A 27,725-nucleotide genomic window follows, 5' to 3' on the forward strand; every position below is an offset into this window, starting at 1 on the left:
ATTCATTCTGGAGTAGTATGTGCACCATATTCACAATGAAAACAATTTGGACAATCAAATCCCTTATATACTCAACTCCTGATTATCCAAATATGGATCTTTTTGGATTACTTTTAAAGTATCATTTCTTCTTCTATCTTCTTCTTCTTCCTTCTCCTCCTCCTCCTCCTCCTTCTTCCTATTCAAGACATCTTCAGGTCAACAATCGTTTCGTCTTTCCCAGATGTACTCTGGGGATTGAGGGTTTATTTTAATTTTAATTTGAGTAATTAATCAATCAATGAACAAGAATATATTAAGTACTTCTTATGTGCCAGGCACTGGGCGAGAAGACAGGGATACAAAATAAAAAATGAAAAGCTCCCTGCCCTCAAGAAACTTACAGTCTATCAGGGGAAACAGCATGTATATAAAGAAGTCTGTATAAAATAAATAGAAGATACATTTATGGGGATACAAACAGTTAGGGGATCAGGAAAGACTTCATGTAGAAGGTGGTCCTTAAGCAGAGTTTTGAAGGAAATGAGGGAGAATAAAAGGGAGCAGTGAGGTGGGATTACATTGCAGGCATGGGTAATTGCCAGTGCAAAAGTACAAAGAAAAGAATGTCTCTTATGAAGAACAGCAAAAAGCCCAATTTGGCTGAATTGTCGCAGGCAGAAGAGGGAGTAATAATAAGTTTGGAAAGGTAGGTTGGAGTTAGTCAATAAGCATTTATTAAGAACATACTATATATCAGGTACTAAGCACTGGAGATAGGAAGGAAGGCAAATGACGGTTCCTGCTTTCAAGAAGCTCATAGTCTAACGAGGGAGACAACATGAAAGCAAGAAGATATAAACAGGGTAAATTGTGGGTAATCAATAGATGGAGGGCACTAACATTAAGGGGGATTAGGAAAGGCTTGTTAATAGGTGAGCTTTTAGCTGGGACCTAAAAGAAGCCAGGGAAGCCAGGAGGCAGAGATGAAGGGGGGGGGGAAATATTCCAAGCATGGGAGATAGTCAGATAGTCAGGGATTTAAAAGCTATCCAGGGGCAGCTGGGTGGCGCAGTGGATAAAACACAGGCCCTGGATTCAGAAGGACCTTCCTTAATTCAAATCCAGCCTCAGACACTCGACACTTACTAGCTGTGTGACCTTGGGCAAGTCACAACCCTCATTGCCCTGCAAAAACAAACACACAAAAAACTGAACAAACAAAAAAAGCCATCCAGAGAAGTTTTATTTGTTCCTAGAGGCAATGGTAAACTGTTGAAATTTATTGAGTAGGAGAGTGACATAGACTTTGGGACCTGGATTTTGGGGAAAAACACTTTGGTAGCCACATGGAAGAAGGACTGAAGTTGGCAGACACTTGAGGCAGGGGGACTGATTAAGTGGCTACTGCAGTAGTTGAAGTGAGAGGTCGCAAGGGCCTGAACTAAGCCAAAATAGAGGGAAGGGAATGGAAGCAAGAGATCTCGTGGAGGCAGAAACAAGAGAAAAGATTAGATGTGTGATGTGAGAGGAAGTGAGGAGTCAATGATCATGTCAAGGTTGTGTATATGAGTGGCTGGAAAGATAGTGGTAACCTCAACAGGAATAGGGAAGTTTGGAAGAGCTATGAATTTGGGTGGAATGATAATGAGTCCAGACCTAGACATATTTTGAGATACTTAGTTTGAAATATCCAGTAGACAGTTTGCAATGTCTGATTAATGCTCAGGAGACCTGAATGAATAATCTGGAAATCATCAGCATAGAGGTGAGAAGTCCATGAGAGTTGATGAGGTCATAGAAGAGGGCCCAGGACAGAGCCTGGGGGTACACTCACAGTTAAGGAGTGTGAACCAGCAAAGGAGGCTGAGAAGGATCTATTTAACAGGTAGGAGAACCAAGGGGGTACAATGTCAGGAAAATACTGTAAGAAGAGTCTTTAGAAGGAGGTAATGGGGGCAGCTAGGTGGTGCAGTAAACAAAGCACCGGCCCTGGATTCAGGAGGACCTGAGTTCAAATCGGGCCTCAGACACTTGGCACTTACTAGCTGTGTGACCCTGGGCAAGTCACTTAACCCTCATTGCCCCGCAAAAGAAAAAAAAAAAAAGAGGAGGAGGAGGAGGAGGAGGAGGAGGAGAAGGTAACTGATGATGTCAAATGCTCCAAAGAGGTTGATGTATGGATGAAGCTGGTCCAGGGTCACACAGCTAGTAAGTGTCTGAGGCCAGATTTGAACTCAGGGAGATGAGTCTTCTTGACTCCAGGCCCCATACTATTCATTCACTCTGTCACCTAGTCGTCCTTAAGAGAGATGAGTGCTATATGCAAAGAATAGCAAGAAATCCAGGGTCATTGGATTGTGGAATGTGTGGAGAGGAGTAGTAAAGTGTAAAAAAGACTTGAAAGGTAGGAAGGGGTCATTATGACAGACTTTAAAATCCAAAGAGGGGGCAGCTAGGTGGTATAGTGGATAAAGCAACAGCCCTGGATTCAGGAGGACCTGAGTTCAAGTCTGACCTCAGACACTTGACACAAGTCACTTAACCCTCATTGCCCTGCAAAAAAAAAAAATCGAAAGAGAGGATTTTATATTTAAAATATATTTGAAATTCTCTCCTTCTCCATCTCTACTTTGTAGATTCCCTGGCTTTCCTTCCTTCAAGTTCCAGATAAAATCCTACTTTCTACTGGAAGCATTTTCCATCTCCTTAATGCCAGTGTCTTTCCTCTGTTGATTATCTCCAATTTGTCATGTATCTACCTTGTTTGAATATAATTGTTTTCATGTTATTTTCCCCATTAGACTGTAATCTCCTTGAGAGCAGGAACTGTCTTTTGCCTTTCTTTGTATCCCCCACATAAGCACAGTTGCATAGCACATAGTAGGTGCTTAATAAATGTTTGTTGACTAATCCTGGAGGTAACAGGAAGCTATTGGAGTTTATTCAGCAGGGAGGTTTCATGGCCACACCTTCACTTTAGGAAGATCACTCTGGCAGCTGAATGGAGGGTGGACTGGAATGGGGAGAGAGAAGGCAGGGAGACAAAACAGAAGATTATTGCAATAATACAAGTCTGAGATGCTGAGAGGGCTGGTTATATGAGTGGATATACAAGAGATGATGGGAAGGCAGAAATGACAAGACTTGACAACACATCTGACATGTGGTGTGAGTTTCAAGGATGACACTGAGGTTAGGAAGCCTCCAAATCTAGTTCCTGAGGGGTAAAGGCTAGAACTTTACCTTCCTTCCCAGCTTTGATGATGGAGAAAGTTGGAAGAGATATCAAGCCAGGCGTCTTAGCATTATAGGAAGCCTCTGTCTACCTGTGTACTTGGTAGTCATGGAGGGTTGAGGCGTTTTCTTAGAATTCCAATTCAGGAATGGTTTGAATTAGATGACCTTTTAGGTCCTCTCCATCTCTGAGATTTTTATGAGGCTGTTTCTCATTAAGTGAAGAGACATCATAGCCAAGAGCAACACTAGTTTGGAATACAAACCCATTTGCAAAATGTCACAACAGTGAGGGGCAGCTAGGTGGCACAGTGGATAGAGCACCGGCCCTGGAGTCAGAAGGACCTGAGTTCAAATCCGGCCTCAGACACTTAACACTTACTAGCTGTGTGACCCTGGGCAAGTCACTTAACCCCAATTGCCTCGTTAAAAAAAAAAAAAGGGGCAGCTAGGTGGCACAGTGGATGGAGCACTGGCCCTGGAGTCAGGAGTACCTGAGTTCAAGTCCAGCCTCAGACACTTAACACTTACTAGCTGTGTGACCCTGGGCAAGTCACTTAACCCCAATTGCCTCACACACACACAAAAAACCCAAAAAACAACAACAAAAAAATGTCACAACAGTGGAGGATAGTGGAATAATCTGAACAGCAGCATAACCTCACAAAACAGTAAAAAGCAGTGGGAGTGATTCTGTTATGTTTTGCTGATCTTAGAAGAATAGGAAAGGTGGGAAAGAAGAATACATTGAGAAAGGAGGGGGGCAGCTAGGTGGTGCAGTGGATAGAGTACTGGTCCTGGAGTCAGGAGGACCTGAGTTCAAATCCAGCCTCAGACACTTGACACTTACTAGCTGTGTGACCCTGGGCAAGTCACTTAATCCCAATTGCCTCACCAAATAAAAAATAAAGAAGGAAGGAAAGAAAGAAAGAAAGAAAGAAAGAAAGAAAGAAAGAAAGAAAGAAAGAAAGAAAGAAAGAAAGAAAGAAAGAAAGAAAGAAAGAAAGAAAGGAAGGAAGGAAGGAAGGAAGGAAGAAAGGAAGGAAGGAAGGAAGGAAGGAAGGAAGGAAGGAAGGAAGGAAGGAAGGAAGGAAGGAAGGAAGGAAGGAAGGAAGGAAGGAAGGAAGGAAGAGAGAGAGAGAGAGAGAGAGAGAAAGAAAGAAAGAAAGAAAGAAAGAAAGAAAGAAAGAAAGAAAGAAAGAAAGAAAGAGAAAGGAGGGAAGGGAAAGGAAGAAGGTCTAATGGAGGGACACATTGGGGCAGGGGATGTAAGTAAGCTATACCCCATTACTAGTGAGGATCTGTGTACGAGAGAGTATATATAACTAGTAAATGTAGGGTTGTACAAGAGAAGGCAGAAAGACAGTGTGGGTGTTGCACTGGTTCTATTGTTGGTCCTTCATTCTTGAAGAGGCCCAATGACCTTGGGAAGGTGATATCATTACTTGAAGGGGAATTGGATTTAAGGGAGGCAGGACTGTGCGGTCACTAGTTTCACTATCTCCTCCAGAGTCATCTGGGTTCAGTGGCAAGACATACATCAGGACAATTGGAGATGGCCCCAGATGCACTGGGGGCCCTGGCTTTTTTTTAATGGTTTTTTTTTGGTGGGGTAATGAGGGTTAAGTGACTTGCCCAGGGTCACAAAGCTAGTAGGTGTCAAGTGTCTGAGGCCGGATTTGAACTCAGGTACTCCTGAATCCAGGGCTGGTGCTTTATCCACTGTGCCACCTAGCTGCCCTTCCTTGGCTTTTTTAAACCAAGGTCTTTCCCAGATCTCAGTTTTCCTGAGGTAATCCCCATTCAGTGATTAAGACTAGCTGCATTAGTTCTAGTGGAATATTGATGTCTTTTTTTTGCAGGGCAATGAAGGTTAAGTGACTTGTCCAGAGTCACACAAATAGTGTCAAGTGTCTGAGGCTGGATTTGAACTCAGGTCCTTCTGAATCCAGGGCTGGTGCTTTATCCACTGCGCCACCTAGCTGCCCCCATGATTATGTTTTGATGAGAGTCTTAGCTTTAATCTTTTCTTTGGTATGTTCTTATGTGGAAGTTCCTCCATTTCCTGGATAATTTTAGTTGCATGTCTATTTGCACCATATTCTTGAGGAGCAACCAGACCTATATAGAGAATTGTGGTAGATGCACTATTAGGACTAGGAATTAGATGAACACTTCTTTTTCCCCCATAATATGAAAAAGGAGAACGTAATGCTAATTTTCACATTCTTGTGACAAACCAATTTTCTGTATGTTAGGGAATATACTTAATGGATTTTTAAGATTCTTAATTTCTTTCCAGAATTAAATTTGGTAAAAATGCCTAGCTCCTAGACAAGGAGAAAATTTTTGTTTTTTTAAAACTTTCCAGGAATTCCATGGGAAAAGGAAAGCCCTAAAATGCACTATATATACACTGCCAAAACAAACAGCTAAGAACTGAAAAAAATTCAATCTATTGTTTACTTTTTTTTTTTTACAAGATACCAAATGATTAAAGTTTCTTCAATGAATGGACTGACTTCATGCAGCCAGTGCCCAGTGTGGAAAAGCACACAACTGAAATATTTCTATTTGTATCTATACTAATATACAAATAGAAACTAGTTTATAGCAAAAATTACATTCTCATTATCTCAGAACTGTTAGATGGAGAATGTCAATAGGTTGCATTGTATTAAATTTGTTCTGATGTGAAGCCATCTTTCATGAGCTCCTACTTCTCCCCAATTCTACATCTTGAAATCACCTTAAAATCATTCCGAACTCTTATCTTGCTCTACTCTTTTTTTTTTGGCAGGGCAATGAGGGTTAAATGACTTGCCCAGGGTCACACAGCTAGTAAGTTTCAAGTGTCTGAGGCTGGATTTGAACTCAGATCCTCCTGAATCCAGAGCCGGTGCTTTATCCACTGTGCCACCTAGCTGCCCTGATCTTGCTGTATTCTACTCTTTGATAGTACCAAACTATGTGTACTTCTAGCCCTTCTAGTCTCTTTAAGGAGCCTGCCCACTTAGTACACTGAAAGCTTAAAAATATAGCTAGATCTTCCCCATCCCTTAATACATTTTCACTTGAGCTTGTCTTTCCCTCAAACAATTACTGTCCTTTCTCCTTCCTTTCAGAGCCAAACTCCTAGAAACAAGCTCTCTGAGATCTCCATACTTTGCAATATGGTTTCCCACCTCATCAGCCACCTGAAACTGCACTTTTCAAGGATATTGAGTTCTTAATTGTTAAATCCAAAGGCCTTTTATCGTTCTTGACATCTCTGCTGAATTTGATAGCTGTCTATTCTTTCTGCCCCCACTCTCTTAGTTTTCATGACATAATTCTTGCTTGGGTTTTCCTTTGACCTGTCTTGCAGCTCCTCTTGGTATCCTCTGTGGTATCATCAGTCATCCATATGACACTTTCTATATGTGGGCATACCCCAAAGCACTGTCTTAGACCCTCTTCATTTTCCACATTCACTTTCTTTATGATCCCATCAACTCTGAGGTTTTAGTTATCATCTCTCTCAGGGTTACAACCAGATCTATATCTATTTCCACCCTAGCCTTCTTTCTGATTTCCAGACCAGCATCACCACCTGCCTATAAGACATCAACAAGTGGTTGTCACAGATATACCTCAAAAAAGATCTCATTGTCTTTTTCTGCCAATGCCTCTGACTTTCTAACTTTCCTATTTCTATTGAGGACAGCATAATCCTTTCAAGTTATCCAGGTTCACGACCAAGGAGTCACCATCAACTCTTTACTCTCACTCTTCAAATCAGTTAAGATGCCAAGTCTCATCTATTCTACATTCATTATATTCCTCACATCCATCCCCTTCCCACTACTTCCCTGTGCACCCTATTTTAGGACTTCATCAACTCTCATCTGGTCTACTAAGTAACATTCTAACTGTTCTTGCACCCAGTCTCACTGCTCTCCAAACCATCCTCAGCAGTGGTCAAATTGATATTCCTAATATGGAATTAGTCATGTGACTTCACTGGTCAAGAAGCCCCCGTGGCTTCACCTTGCCTCCCAAATAGAATACACATTCCTCCTGCCATCTCGATGCCTGTGCTAGAAATATGTTCTTACCTCTGCCTCTTGGAACCGCATCCCCCCAGTGACATGTAATATCCTTCAAAATTACTTGCATAACATGTATAATCTATATCTGATTACTTACTGCCTCAGGGAGGGGAGAGAGGAAAGGAGGGATTACATTTGGAACTCAAAACTTTAAATAAAAATGTTTATTATTAAAAAAAACCCCAAACTACTTGCATATAATACGCATATTTGCTTCTATATTTGTGTCTAAACACACATGTGTATGTGTGTACACACACACATATATATTTTCTACTTACTTTTCTTCGTACATGTTTCTTTCTCTCTTTTTTTTTTACAGGGCAATGAGGGTTAAGTGACTTGCCTAGGGTCACACATCTAATACGTGCCAAGTATCTGAGGTCTGATTTGAACTCAGGTCCTCCTGAATTCAGGGCCGGTGCTTTATCCACTGCGCCACCTAGCTGCCCGCATGTTTCTCTTAATAGAATGTAAGCTTGTGGGAGGGAAGAGACTGTTATTCCCAATTCCTAGCCCAAGACCCAGCACACAGTAAGCAATGTTAAGGAATAAAGACCAAATTTTCAAAGTTCAGTCAAAAACAAACACATAAATCCCAGTCTTTACAATATCTAGCTTACCTAACTTTGATGATTGAAAGACTGCATCAAGATGGTTGGATTAGAACTGATTTCAAACAGTAAAAGAGTCTTGAGTCACTTTAAATACATGCTGTGTATTTTTAAGGTTCCTGAAACAGATGTTGCTTGTCATTCTAAGAAAATAGTAAGGTGTTTTAAAAACAAATTCAACAAATCAACTCTTTGGGAACCTCCTGGGAGCTTGGGGCAGCCTCTAATACTCTAGAACCAGATGTGCTACAACAATAACTGTTTCATACCATCTGAAATGAAAATCTGCATATATGGTGGAATACTTGGTGCATTTAATATACTAAGACAACCACCTTAAGTGGAAGACAAGTTTTCTTTCGTGCTATTCAATTTTATCTGAGAAAAACATCATCAACATTCACCAGAAACAGAGAGAAAGAGAGGAAAAAAGGAATGAAGGACAAAAGAAAGGAAAGTAAAAGAAAAGGAAAAAAAAATAGGGAGAAAGAACTAAAGAAATAGTACTGTGCTTAAGAGGAAAAAATATGGGACTCAATGGAGATGAAAGTAGTAAATTTATTTCAATTATATTTAAATGTTTCATTTTTAAAAGTCCTAAGCCAATGAGGTTAAAACAAGAAAGAAGACTATATTTATGCAACAACTGATACTGTCTATACACAAGATAAACATAGGTACATTTCAAATGCCTTCTATTATTTTTAACCACTGTCATCATTATTACAGTTATCTCAATTTCCCAAAACACAAAAATTAACAATCATAATATTGTTTTGTTTACATGACTAAAAATAAACATATTTAAATTATAAACACTCAACCAATGAGTAGTTGTTTACTGAATTTGTTTGCATAGTCCACTCTTTTAAGGCTTAATTACACAAAGTCTGTGGCTTCTAAAAAAATCTATTTAAAAAAAAATATAGATGTTTTAGTGGATATATATATAAAAAATCCCCCTCTGTCTAGTTATATCCCCAAGGTCCTTAAAAAAAGCTTAAATGCAATTTTGGGGAAATTACACATTAAGGAAACCAAGAAAGTCTTGAAAACATAGTTTACTATTATAGTAAAAAAAACCTGGATTAATCGGAACCCAATTAATCAGAACTTTCAGCTAGCCATTATTTTTTGTGGGTACAAGTTACATGGAGACTCCACAACCACAGACCTGCTCAAAATTCGAACTCAAGAAGGAGGCCGTGGAATACCTGAAGTCTAAGGCACTGCTGCAGTGGATTGGTTAACTGAAGGATGATCACAGTCTAGTCTCTTTGGGGGGAGGGGGCAGTACCAACTAGGGAGGGTAGGGAGAAAGGAAAGTGACAAGAGCCAAAATGGAGGAAGAGAAAGGAAGCAGAAACTAGGTAGGAGCAGTCAGTAAGGAGGCCAGCAGGAAAATGTGGGGAAGTTAGGAGAGGAGGAAAGTCGTTGTACTTGGTACTCATAAGATCTACATATTCTTTACTCATTATCTAAAAATAGACAAACCATAAGAAAGAAGATGTGTTTTGAGAACTTATTAAAGTAAGTAATCTCCATGCCACGTCCTGAGGTCATTGTTCCTTCCCCAAGCATTCCAGTTAATTGAGGACTAGTGCATATGGCTTCTTTTTAAAAATTTCACCATGTTCAGTAAAAAATTGATAATGTAAAAGATGAATGATTTCAATGAATACATGTCTGTGCTCTGCAGTGAGATAAGCGGACTCCTAATTTGAGAAAGCTTACATTTGTCTCCCTCATTCTTGTTAAGAAAAATTATAAAATAAAACAAGCCTCCCTCAGTATTTAGACTTTGCATCTTGAGCATGATGTGATACCTAAAGCTAAAGCTAAAGTTTCTGTCTTTGCTGTATATAAAGTCCCCCAAATGCACATGGATCCAAAGTGCTTCTAAAGCATGAATTATTTCTGTTACATGTTCTTCCATCCTCTGGACTACTTTATATAGAGACACTTAAAAAATTCAAACCTATTCATGTCAACAAGAAAAGGTAAGACTTCAAGTGGCAACTTTACACAACATTCAAGTAACAGAATCCCTGATGCTATTTGAAATCGATATATATGTTTGAAACAGTTAAAAAGTATATCTAAGTATATAGGATTCCTTATATGACTTATGTCGGCTTTGGTTTGACATCTGTGAGGGCACAATCACCTCGTTGGCTACTTTTATTCATGTCTTGCCCCTCTCATTTGGTTAAAAAACAAATACAAAAAACAAAGAAAAAACACAAACCCCACAGCATTTAAATAAAAATGAGAAATAATCTTGTTTCATTAGCACTTAAAATAATAGGGTGACAACAGAAAAACATTTCCATAAACTAACAACATATGGTACATAAATATATGTTTTTAGGTTAAGAATAACAAAAATACAATCGAGTCACATAGTGCAAAATCACTGTTAAAAGCCGTCCATCTGCTCTAAGAGGATCCAATTAGAGCTTAATGATCTGGACATAACATTTCCATTCTTCTAAGATCACAGTGCTGTCTCAAAAACAATTAGACCTGAAGACTGCTCATTTGAAGTGTTCGTAACTACATAGCCATTTGGAGTAACTTCTGCATAATTCCTTCTGAAGTACACCTAAAAAAAGAAAAAAAGTGCAAAAAAATTATTTTTTTTAACCCACTGATGACTCTTGTCATAGTTCCTTTAAAGTCACTCTTTTCTGGTCCTTTGTGAAGTGTAAGTTAGCACTTGTCTGACAAAACAAAATAGGCACAATGGTTAGAGCAGAGTCCCCCCAAAAACCATGTTATTTATACTCCTAAAGAATTAATCCCATTAAAATCCTCACCAGGGCCAGCCTGAACAACCTGTAGATAGATCCACATTAGTTCTGATCATTCAGATTTATAGATATGTTTTTATCATGACCTTAAACTGCTAAGTAAAATCATTTCTACTGGCTCAAAACACGGAGATAAATTAAAAACAGGGTGACAAAAGAGGCTGTGAAATCTAGCTTCTGCACAAGGATTTCTCATTTTCACACATAAAATGAGCACAATGGATTTGGATGTTAATATCAGGTTGTAATCCCTATATTTTATAAACTATGATTGACAAGCATTGAAACTCCAGAGTATATGTATGAAATGTCCTGGCGTTTAATTTGTGCGGCAAAGCAGTTATAGGGCCTATAGAAATGTGATCTGGGGATAGGGCACCACAATAATGAAAGGAGAAGCAAAGGCTTTAACAATGACTCAACCAAGCAACTTCTCTAAAATGTAAGATGATACCAAATAATAGGACAGTTCTTTGCCAAGCCTTTGAGTTCTTGAATTCTACCAATTTCTAGCTGAACTAGAAGAGATACAGGTTTTCTGATAAATGTATAATCAGAACATAAAGGAAATGAAATGCTGTCAAGTCTCTCTGTTCCACAATCATCAGTTTTTAGCAGCTGTATCGTATCTCTGTTCCTTGACAGATGCGCATAACAAAATGAAATAATGTCAAGACTTGTGTGCTCTTATCTAAAAATGTGTTTGGTGAAAAAGGACTTCAAATGTAATTTTTTTTCAAAGAAGAATGTGAAAAGTTTTGTTTGAGTCTTTAAAACAGAAAATGCACCATCTATCTGAGGCTGACATGTGTCATGAGCCAGGGCTCATATTCATACTATTCTGGGGCCATTTTGTAAAACCTGGCTCCAAATATATTTGTGGACATCATCAACAAAGTGACTGTTAGAGATAATAGACTTTGCATGTGAGAAAGAAAAAAATAACTGTTGAAACACCTATATATTATGTGGAGCTTTCTTCTTTATCTGTTACTCTCTACCCCAAGAATATATCCTTACATATAAAAATACTGTATATTGAAACATCATTTAACAAGAAAAAAGTAGGGAATTTTGCACTAATGCTTGAATACACCTGAGATGAAATCAATGTACAGTATTTTATGCCTTCAAAGGACTTGAAAATATATATTCTATTTAAAAGAAAATTATCAGTTGAAGTCACCGTGGTCCCCTCAACTGCTAATTGCCTTCCCATATAAGGTTTCTGGTATTTGCTTTGTACATGTTTTATATACCTATATATGTAGATGTTGTTCCTCTTCTAGAAAGGATGAGCATCAAGGGGAGAGACTTTTATTTCTGTCTTTATATGTCATACTTAATAAATACTTTATTTTTGATAAGCATAAAGGCTTCATACCAATTGTAGGGACTAATTTCATGCTTTTAAGCTATCGTGAAAGCAGAAACCTATTTTAATGCAGACTAATTTTAAGCAGTTACATAGATATATAGATATTGTGTATATATCACCCACATGTGAAATACACACACGTCTCCAAAGGGGGGATTTTTTCTGAACAGAAATATCATGAACAGAAGAATAAATAATTAACCTTCACTTTTTCCCAGGAAGGTAATATCCACTAAAATAAACATATAGTTATTCGCAAAGTATAAAGGATTACAGTAGGGGATGCCTAAAAAGTTAAGTAAGTGACTACAACCTTTTTCATGACCATCTCAATATAAAAAGGGAATCATGAGACCTGAGTTGTAGTGCTAATTCTGTTACTGCCTCGTGGTGTGATCTTAGGCATGTTCCTTGTCACTTGCCTTCATTTTCTTGACCAATAAATGAAAAGATTGTATACAAAAGTATCTGAGGGCTCTTTCTAACTCTAATAGTCTATGATTCTATAATGTTATACTAAAGTAACCTTAGAATTAAAGACAAAAATGCCTAGCTTTAAACTTGTTTTCCTTTAAATAAAGGGCTGGCCTTGATTTGTTTTTCTCTTTCTCTCTGTCATTTCTCTATCTCTGACTTTTTGTCTGTCTCTCTTTTAAAAAATGAGATTCCAGACAGTTTCTTGGATAAGGGTTTCATATTTCAAATATATAGAAAACTGAGCCAAATTTATAAGAATATCAGTCATTCTCCAGTTGATAAATGGATAAAGGATATGAACAGGCAGTTTTGGGAAGGATAATTCAAAGCTATATATAGTCGCATGAAAGAATTTTGTAAATTATTATTGATTAGAGAAATGTGAATTAAAACACTTTGAGGTACCACCTAACACCTGTAAGACTGGGGAAATGACACATTTCAGAGGGGACATGGAAAAATTGGGGCACTAATACTCTGTTGGTAAAACTGTGAACTGATCCAATCACTGAAGGAAGGGATGGAGAGGGAGGGGGGAGAGAAAGAGTGAGAGCTTGAGCGCTCAAATGTTGGCCTTTTCTAATGCAGGGTTGGGGGCAGCTAGGTGGCGCAGTGGATAGAGCACCGGCCCTGGAGTCAGGAGTACTTGGGTTCAAATCCGGCCTCAGACACTTAACACTTACTAGCTGTGTGACCCTGGGCAAGTCACTTAACCCCAATTGCCTCACTAAAAGCAAAAAAACAAAAACAAAAACAAAAAAAAACCCAAAACTAATGCAGGGTTGGATGACAGAAATAAAAATGTAACAAAAAGTTAATAAATAAATTCTAAAAAATTAGATCTATTATTTCATTTGTATAGGAAATTCTCAGTGAGGAATTCCCTCTGCCAATGCAGATCAATAGCTACTCTGCAATTTAAAGTCTTAGAGTAATGTATCCTGGTAGTGAGAGAAAAGACCATATTTGGGGGGCAGCTAGGTGGTGCAGTGGATAAAGCACCAGCCTGGGATTCAGGAAGACCTGAGTTCAAATCCGGTCTCAGACACTTGACACTAGCTGTGTGACCCTGGGCAAGTCACTTAACCCTTACTGCCCCGCAAAAAAAAAAAAAAAAAAGACTACATTTGGACTCTTCTCAGAGCCCTATAGACAAAGAGTGAGTCTAGTTTCAAGCCGCATAATTTTGTTGCCTGAACCTCCCAGGAGGGGGCTACCCTGCCCAAAAGGCTCTGAGAAGCCAAGGCCCTTGGGTCTGGAATGGGGCCTGAACTTGGTGGGAGCCGAGCTAAGCTGGGAGTTCACCTTGAGGTGCCTGAGGAGATTCTCATGTGACTCCAGTGTTCAAACCCCGACTTAAGTTTTGTTTCTAGAAAAGTTATGTATGTTTATGTATGTTAACACAGCACTGTTCTAGTGAGGAATGGATATTCTTGCTCAGAATAAAGTTAAGGCCTAGTGTTGCAATCTGATTGGATGACTGGTGTAATCTGATTGGTCCTTAAAGTTACCATATATGGGAGGTTGGTACTATATGCTGTGATTGGTTGTTTCTGTAATGCTGCATGTAAATGGGGAACTGTAACGTGATTGGTTGAGAGGGACCTTTGGTGGGTATAAATAGTGGTGCAGGACCTCACTTCAGTGCATTTTCTGGCACATTCTGAAGAGTGCCCCTCTTCAAAGATGAATAAAGATGCCTTCACCCACCCTCTGTTGCCTGCTTGGATTCTTTGAGCTGCAAGTTGCTAGCAACACTTGAGCTGCTTATACTTGAGCTGGGTAACACTATTCCAGCTGTTAGCTATGTTTCTAACAGTAGTCTGGTGAAATCTATAAGATTTCAATCTCAGAATAATGCTTTTAAATACAAAAAAGCAAAATACATAGAATTACAAAGGAAACCTAAGGAAATATAATTTTCAAAATAAATTTTTTTAAATTAAGATCAGAGACCCCAGGTTAAGAAGAACCCTTGTTTAAAGCTATTCTCCATTGGTAAGGGGTCAAAGGACAGGGACAAACACTTCTCAGGGGAAGTAGTACAAACTCTCTTCAGTTTAGATTTCCATCTTCATCATTTAACCACAACTACTTTCTCCAAAGTAAATGATCTCTTAATTGCCCAATCTAATGACCTTTTCTCACTTCATCCTCTGCAGCCTCTGACATGGTTGATCACCTTTTCTTCCTTAATACTCTCTTCTATCTAGGTTTTGGTGACACTCCCAGTTTTCCTCCTACCTGTCTGACTCCTCCTTCTAAGTCTGCTTTGCTGGATCTTCATCTTGGTCATGCACACTCAGTCTGGGTGTTCCACAGGGCTCTTTCCTAGGCTCTCTTCTCTTTTCCCTCTATGATATCATTAGCCCCCCAAATTCAAGCATCAGCTTGTTGATTGTCAAATGAACTAACCCTCTCCTCTAGTCTTACATCTCTGCTTACTGGACATCTTGAATCATATGTTCTGTAGACATCTTAAATGTCTGAATGTCCAAAAGTGAACTCATTATTCTTACCCCAAAACCTTCCCCTCTTTCTAACTTCACTATTACTGCTGAGGGTAAGTTAGCAACAGGACCTGAAACCGGATATTCTTGGCTGCAAGGCTGTCCTTTACCTCCTGGGCCATTCTATCTCTCATTACAGAGGAAACACTAAAAAAGATTTGAGAAAACCTTTCAAAAAGCGATTATCATCTGATGTTTTGAGTAGGAGGTTAGTGGACATTCATCTTACAGTTTTATGCATCTGCATTTTTTTTTTACTCATTACAATGAAGTAATGAGTGGCTCATGTATGAAGGTCTATTCAGATTGCCTACATCAGCTTTTTAGGAAAAGAACAATGTGGATCAAGAAAACCTGACTGGGAAACACCTATTTCCAGATGTTAAATTCCCTGTTGCTCAAGAATGAGTCCTAATCTGTTGGAGTGAAAGCCCTGTTGATTTTGGCTAATTCCCCTGATTTTAGAGTTTTGATTGATGCACTCATGTTTAATGCTTATATGTTAGAAAGGCTGATGAGCTGAAAGCTAGTTGCTGATAAATACTAAAAGTAGACATAGCTTGTCAAGACGATCTCAACAAGAATGAAAATTGTGATAAAGACCATTAAATTACATGTTTCTCTGAAGAGGTTTCCTGGGCCAGTAAGCTAAGGGGAAGACTGAAAATTTAGCCACTTTGTGACCTTGTGTAAGAGATTTCATCACATATGGCAATGGGTGGCTTAAAGAAGATTGTTTAAAAATTTAGTTAAGAACTCCTATCAATGCAAATAAGCCTTATGGTGGCTGTGGTTTGGTTTAACAAAAAGAACACTACATTGTTCACTGCAAGGATCCATCACTATTCCAAAAGACTGGTAAAGAAACATGTTACCCACCCTTATGAGATAGAGAAGATGAATATGAGGTGCAGAATGGGACATACGTTGGAAGATGAAGCCAACGTGGAGATTTGTTTTGCTTGACTGTGTAAATCTGATACAAGTACTTTAGTCTGGGGGTTGGTGAGGATGATGAAGGAAGAGAATGGCTGACCAAACTGTGGAATGTAAATGTCATGGAATATTACTATGGCACAAGAAAGAAAATGTGATGAATACAGAGAAGTATGGAAAGACTGAAATGAACTGAAAGAAAATGAAATAAATGTAGCCAGGAAAACAAGCTATGTAATAAATACAATTTAAACAGAAAAATCACACAAAGAGGTCAATGTTGCATAATTACAAAGAACAAGTATGACTCAAAAGAAGAGATATGTAAAGACATTCCTCACCCCACCCCATTACAAAGCATGGGAAGACCACAGTGTTGCACATATTTTCAGACTTTTTCAAAATTTTGTAAGTTATGTGTATGTCTCTCCTTTTTTCATTGTTTTGGCTTTAACATATTATGTTATATGGGATGGTTCTCTGGGAATTGGGGATATACTGGAAGAAATTATGGTCATCCAAAAAAAACCCACAAGAAAAAGGAAAACAAAGTCTAGTATAAAAAAGATTATTCAGGCAATCTGAAGGACAGACTGGAGAGGAATACAGTAGGCAGAAGGATCAGTTAGGTAGCTGCTACAATGGTCTAATTGAGAAGTGTCAGGGTTATTACAGCAAAGAGTAGAAAGGAGTTCAGATCCAAGGGATACTACAAAAGCATTACCAAATAATCACAGCATGCAAACCAGAATTTAAAAAATAATGAATAACAACAGCTAGCAAATTTGCAGAGTAATTTAGAAATTACAAAAGCTCTTTTATAAATATTACCTCATTTGCTCCTCCCAACAGCTCTGGGAGGTAGGTGCTATTATTCTCTCCATTTTATAGATGAGGAACTAAGAATGACAGAAGTTGAGTGACTTGTCTACTGTTACACTTCTATCTAGTAAGTAGATTTGAACTCAGGTCTTCCTGACTCCAGGTCCAGTGCTCTATCCACTGTGCATATTTAATCACATTGCTCTCACTAAAAATAGTAATCATTTTAGCAAGAATGAAAAGGGTTCTGTACTATTAAAATAAAAATTTTGATATTTTATTTTAAATTTTCACGCTTTAAAAACTTCTACTGTGTGTAACTTTTATAATGTACATAATATATTAGTGCAGTAGTACACATAAATAATTGTAACCCTGGGCTTGTCTGAGCACACCCATTTCATCAAACACAGAGGTACCCTAAAAGCCTTTGGAGCATGGAGGACTCTGTTTCCCCTATCACATGGGCAGGTATAATCTCCCTTGATGAGCTCCCTGTGTCTTTAAAATTGGCAGAATAAGGAAGTCACCCTTTTTTGGCTACTCTTTTTGCTTTACTTTCTGACTTATGCTCTTTCTTGTATCCTCCTTGCTGTGAATTCACCCACTGAATGGGCACCTTGAATTGAACTGTTGAGAGGGGAAGGACTTCCTTCCTCTGCACCTTCTCTTTTACTCCAGTTCCTAGAAATGAGATTGGATGTGTTTGGTTCTGTTCTGTTTTGTTCATTCCTCTCAATCTCATTAGCTGACCATAATCCCACTGGGGCTATGGTGATGACATTAGAGCCAGGAGTCAGCCTGGCACTTAAGCTGGGAGAAGCCAGGGTAGCTGGGACTTTAACCTGAGGGGAGTTTTGGTCTTGGAACTGGTATTGTGCTCTATAGTAACTGAGCTTACTGTGCACCTAATCCCCTTCTCTTCCTCAGAGACTGATGTTGTACAAAGGGAAGGGAATTAGGCTTCCCTTGGGCAGTAATATATTTGTGATTGTGATTATACCTTTTGAAGTAAATATTTCAGTGTAAAATCTCATCTTTGGCTACTGAAACTAGGACCCTAGATATCCCCCAGTTTACTGAGGGGTACCAAAGAACCCTATGCCATGGGGAAGTATCTGAATAAGACTTTAGGGGAGGAAATACTTTATATGCTATAATAATTTATAAAAGATTACTCATGAAAATCAGTCTAATTTTCTACCTATATTATCTTTTTTTTTTGCTTTGAAAGTTAAGCTTAGCAGGAAGAACCAAGCTCCGTATCTACTTTGTAGATACTTGATTATGGTACTTGATTATGATGATGGATAAAGCCCTTTCAAGTCCTTTGTAGACTCATAATTCTACGGATATGCCACATAAGCAGCAACTCAATCATGTGAAATGCCTAGTCTTTTGATTTAGGAGAAAGTTGACTCATTCCTGAGATAACAATTTATTTATTTGGAGAAAGATCAGTCCTAGGTCTCACCCAGAGTTTGGATGATAATTCTGATTTGACAATCTCAGGGCTAGAATACATTAAGTAGAACGGCAATTTCTGGATTTTTCTAGTAAAAGAGGTTGTGCTAAATCTGTTGGTAAAAGGAAAAGAGGGGGCAGCTAGATGGTGCAGTGGAAAAAGCACAGGCCCTGGATTCAGGAATACCTGAGTTCAAATCCAGCCTCAGACACTTGACACTTACTAGCTGTGTGAATCTGGGCAAGTCACTTAACCCTCATTGCCCTGCCCCCCCCCCTCCGCAAAAGGAAAAGAGTACTCTGAATTATGCCTTCCTCTCTAATATATAACCTAGGAAATATATATATATATATATATATATATATATATATATATCTGTATATAAACACACACACACGCATACATGTGTGTATATATATATATATATATATATGTGTGTGTGTGTGTAAACACATACACACACACGCATTTCTCTGTCTCTGTCTGTTTCTGTCTCTCTGTCTCCCTAGAAGTTAGCCATCAAAGCCCCATTTGGGTAAAGGTAAAGAAAAAGGATGGAGAAAGTCTTAAAAATGTAAGCACTGCCATTGATAGCGATGCTCTGGCCCTAGAGAAACATAACTTGTTAGGTACTATTAATCTTAGATTGGCCTTGGCATTTCTACTTGTGTTTTGTAACCTGTTCCAAAGGAAGTTAGTCATTTACTATTCAGATCTAAGGCCCTTCAGGCTCTGAGTTAGCCTGACCCCAAGAAATACCAAGTAACTATGCTACTACCGCAGCCATTACTGATGCCAGTCATTCCTTTGCCATACTGGGAATTCCTCCAAGCCTCCATGTAGGACATGTATCCTGTTCAGGTAATTAGGTAGCATTGATCCTTGAGATATACAGGAATAAAATGAGCAGCCACAAATTAGCTGGGAGAAGCCATGATCATTGTCTACCATGAGTTATGTGCAAATGCAGAAGGGTTTCCTTCTTGCAAATTCAACAAATGACCTGCTTCAGATTACCATGAGAAGAAACATGCTTCAAATTAGTCTGTGTTGCTCATTCAAGTAATCAAACAATGTCCTTAGGGCCAATGAGTTCTTAATTCTTGGAAATGAAAGCCTGTAACTCCAGATCTAATATGGCTTTCTCTGGCCCAGTTGTTTTAGTGCACAAGGGACTAGACTGAAGAGGAGTCAGTTAAAGGCCTGGTTATGCACATGTGACCACTGAGGTCTCTACAAGTTTGAAAACATTTTCTATGAGGTTCTGGTACTCCCCAGGGAATGTGTTAAATATCTGTCAACAATCAAACAGTAGATTGCAAACTAACTATGAAGAATCTATATTTTATAGGCCAAGCTTACAGATGTCTATATATTTATAAATCTACAAACATACACATACAGTATACAACTGTGTGTGCATATACACACACACACACACATATATATATACATACACACACACACACAAAGTATTTATTAAACAACCAAATGCTAACATTATAACATACTCCCCTATGAATAAAAAGTTAATCTAGATGCTTTATGAGTTCGTTTTATTCTTTAAACTATTATAGAAATTATATACAAATATGTATAGCAAACTTGAAATATATATTACTGACTTAACACTTACTAGCTGTGTGACCCTGGGAAAGTCACTTAACCCCAATTGCCTCATCCATCTATCTATCTATCTATCTATCTATCTATCTATCTATCTATCTATCTATCTATCTATCTATCTACATACATACATACATACATATGGTGTTTTTTAACTGTATGCACACATATATACTTGAAATATATACTATTACATAATATTGTGGTCTCCATTCCAAACATTTTCTATATTAGCTTTGTAAACTATTACATAAATTATTAAATGAAATACCAATCAACAATCTCTTACAGAATCCCTATCAAGGACTGGGGATAAAGAAAGAAAACAGTCCCAGTCCTCAAGAAACTTTCATTTCATCAGAAGAGAAGCCGAACAGGAGGTGTAAGGAAGGAGGTAAAGGTAAAATATTCATTGAAAGAACTGTCCCCCGAGGCCTTCTAAATATAGGGTGGACCAAAAGTCACAAAGGAGTTTCAAAACTCCTTTATTTTTTGTTTTTAATTTACAATACCATAACATCATATTCAGTATACATAGCAAATGAATTTACATTATGTGTGAAAAATCAATTCTCATAAATGGCAAAAAGGAAAGAAGAAACTTTCAAAAAGTTATTAAAACATTGTGGCTTTTGGCCCACCCTGTATAACATCCCTAGAGCATATTGGAGAATGTGTTAGTTGAGTTTGAAGATGGCCAGAGGGCTGATGACCAACTGAAGTCGATGGGATCAGAGAGCAACATCAGAGGAATGAGTTCTTCCTTTAGTAGTGTGCCCTGGGTACTTGTGTTCCCTGAAGATGTACCTCTCTCTATGTATGGAGAAGCTATAGGTAATCTACAGAGAACTTAGTTAAGAATCTCCAAATTACAAGAATATATGCAAGTATGTCCAAGGGAGAGGGGTGGCAAAGATATATACTGGAAGATATGGATCTGGATGAAGAGATAAAAAAGAATAGTCTCATGGACCATACAGAAGTCTCATGTCTGCATGCAACACATGGGTGTTCCCTCACCCACAGGCTCTAAGAAAGCTTTTCTAGCATTTTGTATATGAGAATCCTTTAAAAACAATAGTTCAAGAATCTGTGGTGATGTGTAAATTTTTATAAATCAAGCAGAAGTCATAATAAGTCCAAAGCAAAGGCTCTTAATTTTCATTAGCAGAAATTTAGATCTGGAAATAATATGAATTGTATATATTATTTTAAAAATGTTAAATGACTTCTAAAAAGGATAATTAATTACCACTTATAAGGCACTCTCCTCATGATAGGCCTGTGAAGGAGATGAAGCTAATATTACTATTTCCATTTTACATATGAGGAAATCCAGACACAAAGGTGAAGTGACTTACATAGTGGAGTTGGGAGTCAGATCCGGGCCTTCTGATACCAAGACTCATTTGCTTTCCACTATTTTATTCTGCTTCTCTTAAAGTAAACGCATATCGTGAAAATAAATACAATTCTGAATTTTTTAATTTTGCAAATTTGCTTACGAAGTATTGCTAGGCAGACGTATTTCTCTTGCTGAGTCTTTGCAGGCTCCGTTTCAAGTTGAGATGTATCTTTAAGACCTAGTTATGAAGCTTAACTACAGTTGCCTTTAACTATAGAGGAAAACAGTGCTTGTTAAAAAGCTGTGGAGGGTAAAAGTGCAGAGTCAGATGCTAATTACACCTTCTTGGCAAAATCTTACCTGTTTTGCTATTTCAATGAGACCAGCGGCTTCGGCCTTGCCTGTTTGCTGCACCATCTTATAAAACAAGCTTTCTTTATTTTGGAGCAAAACATATGGCTCATCATATTCTTTCAACCTTCCTGCATCCAAAACCTGTTAATCAGCAAAAGCAAACATCTTAAAACACAATGCTTTGCAGCAAGGCATTATAATGAACATAATATTTCGGAAGAGGTAAAGGAGGGAGACAGACAAGACTTGGTCTGTTTAGGTGGTCCAGTTGAAGAGACTGTTCAAAAGGTCTGATTATACCCCATTCTATTCAGCAAAGAAAGATCTAACCCAATCTATTAGATGTTCTCAACAATTATTAAAATCACAACTTTTACAAAGTATATCTCAAGTAATGGTTTTATTCCCAATCAATCAATAAACACTTAAGTGTCTACTATGTGCTAGGTGCTATGCTAAGTGCTAGGGACACAAAAAGGCATGAAAAAGCTTCCTGATTTTAAAAAACAAACTCTCAAGAATTTTATGGCTGCTGGATTATATTACTAAAGCAGTTCTAAAGGGTGGGTGATGAGGTCACATGTAGAAAGTGATGTCTGTGACAGCTTAGAATCATAGAGCCTGAGTAAGTCAAGGCATACTTAGGAGAAGGAGCTAGTGTACCCCTCTGAAATTTCACTGGGTACCCAGTAGAACAGTACATAGGTACCAGTAGGAAGCTGGGATACACTGTGGTCAAAAATTCAAAGTCTATTTGGGTGGAACACACCCTGGGTATATGAATATAAAAGAGATACACACTCCATGCCCTCAAGGCATTTACACTCTAATTAGGGTCTGGGGAGAAGATGAAACACTAACAGGGAAATGACTGCAGGGAAGGGAGTTTTAGTTTGGGAAGTCACAATCAGGGTTATGCCTTAGTAATAGAGGAAAGCCAGGGGAACCGGCTGCTATCTAAACATCTTTAACATCATTCCTCTGCACTGAAGAAGTCTCCAGAAATTCTGTTTTCTATTTGAATAGGACTAAAGAATGGGGGCAAAGAGTTGTAAATTGAGGGGATGTCCATCAATTGGCAAATGGTGAACAAGTTATTGTATATGATTGTGATGGAATATTATTGAGCTATAAGAAATAATGAGCAGGATGCCCTCAGAAAAACCTGGAGAGATTTACATCAATTGATGCAAAGTGAAATGAGAAGAACCAGAAGAATGTTGTATATAAGCAACATCAATATTGTATAATGATCAACTGTGAAAAGACTTGGCTATTCTCAGCAATGCAATGGTCCACGACAATTCTGAAGTACTCATAATGAAAAAATGCTATCCATTTCCAAAGAAAGAACTGATGGGAGTCCGAAGTACAGGTAAAAGCATACTTTTTCTTTACCTTCTTTATTTTTCTTGGGTTTTTTTGTATGTTTTCTTACATAACATAACTAACATTGAAATATGTTTTGCATGACAGCACATGCTTAACCTATAGGAAATTATTTGCCTTCTCAATAAGGGGAGGAGGGGAGAAAGAGAGAGAATCTGGAACTCAAAAAAATGTTAACTGTTTTTACATGTAATTGGGGGAACTTTGTACTTTCCTACTTATTAGTGGCTTTGGTTAATGGTTTTGAGAATAGGGTTGGTGGTGGGGAAAACTGGAATAGCTGGCCCAAATGAGGTTCTTAAAAGTTTCTGTGGATTAAGTCTACCTTTTTTCAACTATTACTAAAAGAAACTGAGCATTAACTATGAAAAATTTCATACTAAGGAAAATAATCTTAGTATTGAATAGCAGTGCCTAATTTAGAACACATTCAGAATATGTGATAAGACATTTGACATTTTTAAGCAGGGCACATTCAAATACACACACACACACACACACACACCCAGGTATCTCAGTTAATTCTGTCCCACCTAATTTAATCTGAAATATTTATTAGATCCCATAAAGGATGTTTTCCTATTAAGCTTTTGTTTACTACAATGAATCATTGTTTAGGGCAGCTCTCTCAAAAGAGTTCAACAATAATTGAATCTGTCACATCCACATGATAATTAAGATGTCCTATAATTTGGCATTCCAATTTAGATGCCCCGAATGTATCATTTTCCTTAAGTATAGCATTAGAGAGTATAACCACTCCTACAGAAATTAAAGAAAATACACAATTTCTAAATACAGGCTCCACTCACGTTAAGGACTATGAAATAAAATAAACCAAATTACTTGTTGAATGATAAAGTGGAATAGGTACAAGAAACATTATGACTTGAAATTCACGGGAAAAGCTACAGACTGCTTATGAAAAGTAAACTTCCTTATTTGAAATGGAAAAAGAGAGCCAATGATATCTTACAGTTGTCCAATTCTGAATGAATTTATAAATCCTGTGGGAGGGTGTGTGTATGTGTGTGTGTGTATAAAACACAATCTGAAAACACAATCCATGAAAATATCTGAAAACACAATTCATGTTGGGTTCAGAACTAAACAATGATCTGAAAGGTGAAAATTTTGAAAACTCAAAAGATCATAAATTTATGGAAAGAAGGCCATCCATTCCAACTCCTCCATGTTATAGATGTATAAACTGAAGGTCAGAGAAGGTATTTGCCCAGGGTCAAATTGTTAAGAGGCAGAATTCGAAGCTTAGGTCTTCCTTGTCCTACTCAGTGCTCTGTCTACTATGGCGTCCAGTCTTTCATGACTATAGACTGGCAATAAGACTAACACTAAATGACAATGGGATCCTATGTTATGTTACAGTTACCTGGAGCTTCATCAGCATGAGGAGTTAGTGATTAAGCCCTCCATTTCAGAGTCATTACTGTAGTTGAAGAATGTCTTTTACTTTGATTTGTAGATTTGCTTTCACTTCCAAGGAAACGATTATGAAAATTTATCACAAAGGCTCTGGCCTTAATATTTTCTTTTGTTTGTTTAATAAGATCACACTTCTTAAAATTGTAAAATGAAAATATACATCTCCATATTTTTTTGCTGCAAGTCATATCAAAGTACACTACCCTTAAATGAACTGGAGTTTTATATTTGGAGACCTGGCATAATATGACAATTACCTCTAAAAGACTGCTAGTTAAGACAGGTGACAGCTCTGACTTGTCCAAGCAAGAGATTAGATAAGAATGGGGCCACCATACTACAATTCCAATAAACAAGAGGTCTACCCACAAATAAACGGCGAATGGTGAGGACTTAAAAGGGAATAGTACTGTATGTAATACTGCCTTTTATTAGATATAAAGAGGCTAAATATTTCAGACTTCTGGTATTCCTTTGAGTATGAACATCCTTTCGGAAAGAAGGTATTTTCCTAAATTGACTTTGTGTGATTTAAAAAATGTTCACAAACCCATGCAAATATTTTCTTAATTCTACTTCTACTGTACCTAAAGCTGTGCCCAGGGTTCACACCACTTATTGCACTCCTGCCATATTCATGTAAGAAAAGGGGGGATATTTCCATTTAATTATCAGAAAATATCTTTATCAGAACAAGCCACCTTTGACATAACCACACAGAAATGTACTAAGTAGACTATAACTCCATTGACTGAAACTTTGTATATATACTACCTTGGTCAAGGTCTTAGAAACCTTGGACAGGGGCTATCTGCTCATTGACAAGATGGCGCTGATAGAATTGAGATTGGTCTGTATCATTTTTGTTATCTAGCAGAAAGCCATGAGTCAGTCACCTTAGGCTTCAGATTACAAGACGAACCATCAAAAAGAATTTGAGGAACTATGATCTCAGTACCAAGAACTTCCCAACAATTAAGAGCTGCATGAAAATTGGAATAGGATGCCTTATGAAGTAATGAACGTTGTAAATGTACAAACACCAACAGGACTACCACTGGCAGTCAATATTGGGGACACTGATGAGCAAAATAAGTATGGAGACCCTTCCATTCTAAGATTGAGGGAAATTATGCTATATTTAGTGTCAGCAAAGGCTCACTGCTGACCTGGATATCAGTCATATGTGCAAATATTTGGAACTCCTGTTGCAGACCTGAGTCTTCTGAGTAAAACTCATTACAATAATAAGATCCAAAGTTAAGTGACATTGTTTTAAAATTAAATGGACCTGGGCAGCTAGGTGGCACAGTGGATAGAGCACTGGCCCTGGATTCAGGAGGACCTGAGTTCAAATCCGGCTTCAGACACTTAACACTTACTAGCTGTGTGACCCTGGGCAAGTCACTTAACCCTCATTGCCCCCCCATTTAATTTAATTTAAAAAATAAAATTAAAAAATCTTCATTGGGAAGAATTAGAAGGATTGGGGGGATTTAGAAATGAGTAAACTCAAGACACTATCTAGTTGAACACCTTTTTTTTTTTTTGCAAGTCAACTCACTCAGGTAGTTAAGAAGCAAAAATACCATGGAATCTTGGTTTTGGGGCTTCAAATTCAGTTTGTCCACAAAGCCAATAGTGTTATGGCAGTCAAAGGGGTGTGTTGGGAAGAGGCATATTTATTTATACAAGGACAGATACAAATAGACAATACAATTTTGCATGTGATTATTGTCAACAAGACTATACTTGAAGAAAAACAAAACGGAGCCTCTAATTTATGTAGCTTTCTATAGATAACAAAGCGTTCTTCTCACAAAAGCCCTGTGAAGTTGTATTGCAAATACTATCACCTCCATTTTACAGATATGAAAACTGAGGCCCACCTTGATGAAATGCTCTATCCTTATATCTATTGCTCTTTCAATTATACCATGTTATATCTCTCAAAGCAGTCAAGCAGTCAATCTACCTGGTCTTGAGTTCTGTTTTTTTGCTTTCCATATGATTCTGTGACACAAAACAAGTTATCTAACTTTAATATTTCAGCTTCAATCAGTCAATAAACAATTATTAAATATCTACCATGTGCCAAGCATCGTGCTAAATACTGGTGATAAAAAAGAGGTAAAAGGGAGCTCACAATCTAATGGGGGATGCAACAAGCAAATACATATGTATAAACAAGCTACATTCAGGATAAATTGGAAATAATTTACCAGAGGAAAGGCACTAGAATAAAGAAAGTTTGAGAAAGGTTTCCAGTAGAACAAAGCTTAAATGGTGGGTCTCCATATAGGGTCATGTAACTGAATGTGGGGGTTGAGAACAATTTGGCAACAGTACCAGGTTATGTATCCCTGTTTCATATACCCATATCCCAGGGCTGCATATAATTTCTCAAGCAAAAAGGGGTTACGAATAGAAAAAGTTTAAGAAACCCTGCAGTAGATGATGAGATTTTTAGCTCAGACCTAAAGGAAACCTGCATGGTCAGCAGGCAGAGAAGAAGAGGGGAGAACACTGGAGGCATGGAGGATAGCCAGAGAAAATATTCAAAGATATAAAATGTGGAATGTCTTATTTGAGGAACAGCAAGAAAGCCAGGGTCACTGGACTGAAGAGTATGTGGTAAAAAGACTGGAAAGATAGGAGGAGGCTAAGTTAGGAAAGGCTTTGAATGCTAAATAGAAGATTTGTATTTGAAGTGGGAGGTGATAGGGAGACACTGGAGTTTATTGACTAGGAGGGAGGTGATATAATCGTCATTTGAAAACTAAGCAACAATTTCAACCTTTGGCTGGAATACTCACAATATTCCAGGTTAAGGTGTTTTGATTCAAAATGCTTCCCTAAGCCTTCCTGTATATAAAAGTTTCTTTGAATCAGTAGCAGTAAAGAGACAGTTACTTATTCAATGTCTTCTCTAACTGTTCCTGATTTTGTTTACAGTTAATTTTCTATTCTACTTCTCCATTCCTACACCCTCACCCCCACTGGGTTTTACAGCATTGTTTTTAATGTTAACCACTGTTTTGTTTATTGCCTAGAAAACCCAGGAGTTATATCTTTCCAGACATTTTTTTTTCATGATGCAAAAGGGCAAAAACGTGCCCTTGCATGTGGTGGAAAGCTCTACATAAAACCAGTAACAAAACATCTAGATAGTCTCAATAAGGGATCACAAAATTATAAATGTGGAAAGAGTATTGAAATATAGCTTTAAATAATTGACCCTTAGTC

General features: G+C 37.9%; 1 protein-coding gene across 1 annotated transcript in view; it reads right to left on the reverse strand.

The window, feature by feature from the left end:
* Positions 1-8,508: 8,508 nt before the first annotated feature.
* ABCC4 (ATP binding cassette subfamily C member 4) overlaps positions 8,509-27,725 on the reverse strand; it is a 280,662-nt gene continuing 261,445 nt past the window's right edge. Inside the window, exons 30-31 of the mRNA XM_043990550.1 lie at positions 21,654-21,788; positions 8,509-10,526 (exon numbers count right to left, since the gene is read on the reverse strand). Coding sequence (XP_043846485.1) covers positions 10,419-10,526; positions 21,654-21,788 — 243 coding nt within the window. The 3' untranslated portion in view covers positions 8,509-10,418. The remainder of the gene's footprint in view (positions 10,527-21,653; positions 21,789-27,725) is intronic.

This window comes from Dromiciops gliroides, chromosome 3 (genome assembly GCF_019393635.1).
Source record: "Dromiciops gliroides isolate mDroGli1 chromosome 3, mDroGli1.pri, whole genome shotgun sequence".
Taxonomy (NCBI): Eukaryota; Metazoa; Chordata; class Mammalia; order Microbiotheria; family Microbiotheriidae; genus Dromiciops; species Dromiciops gliroides.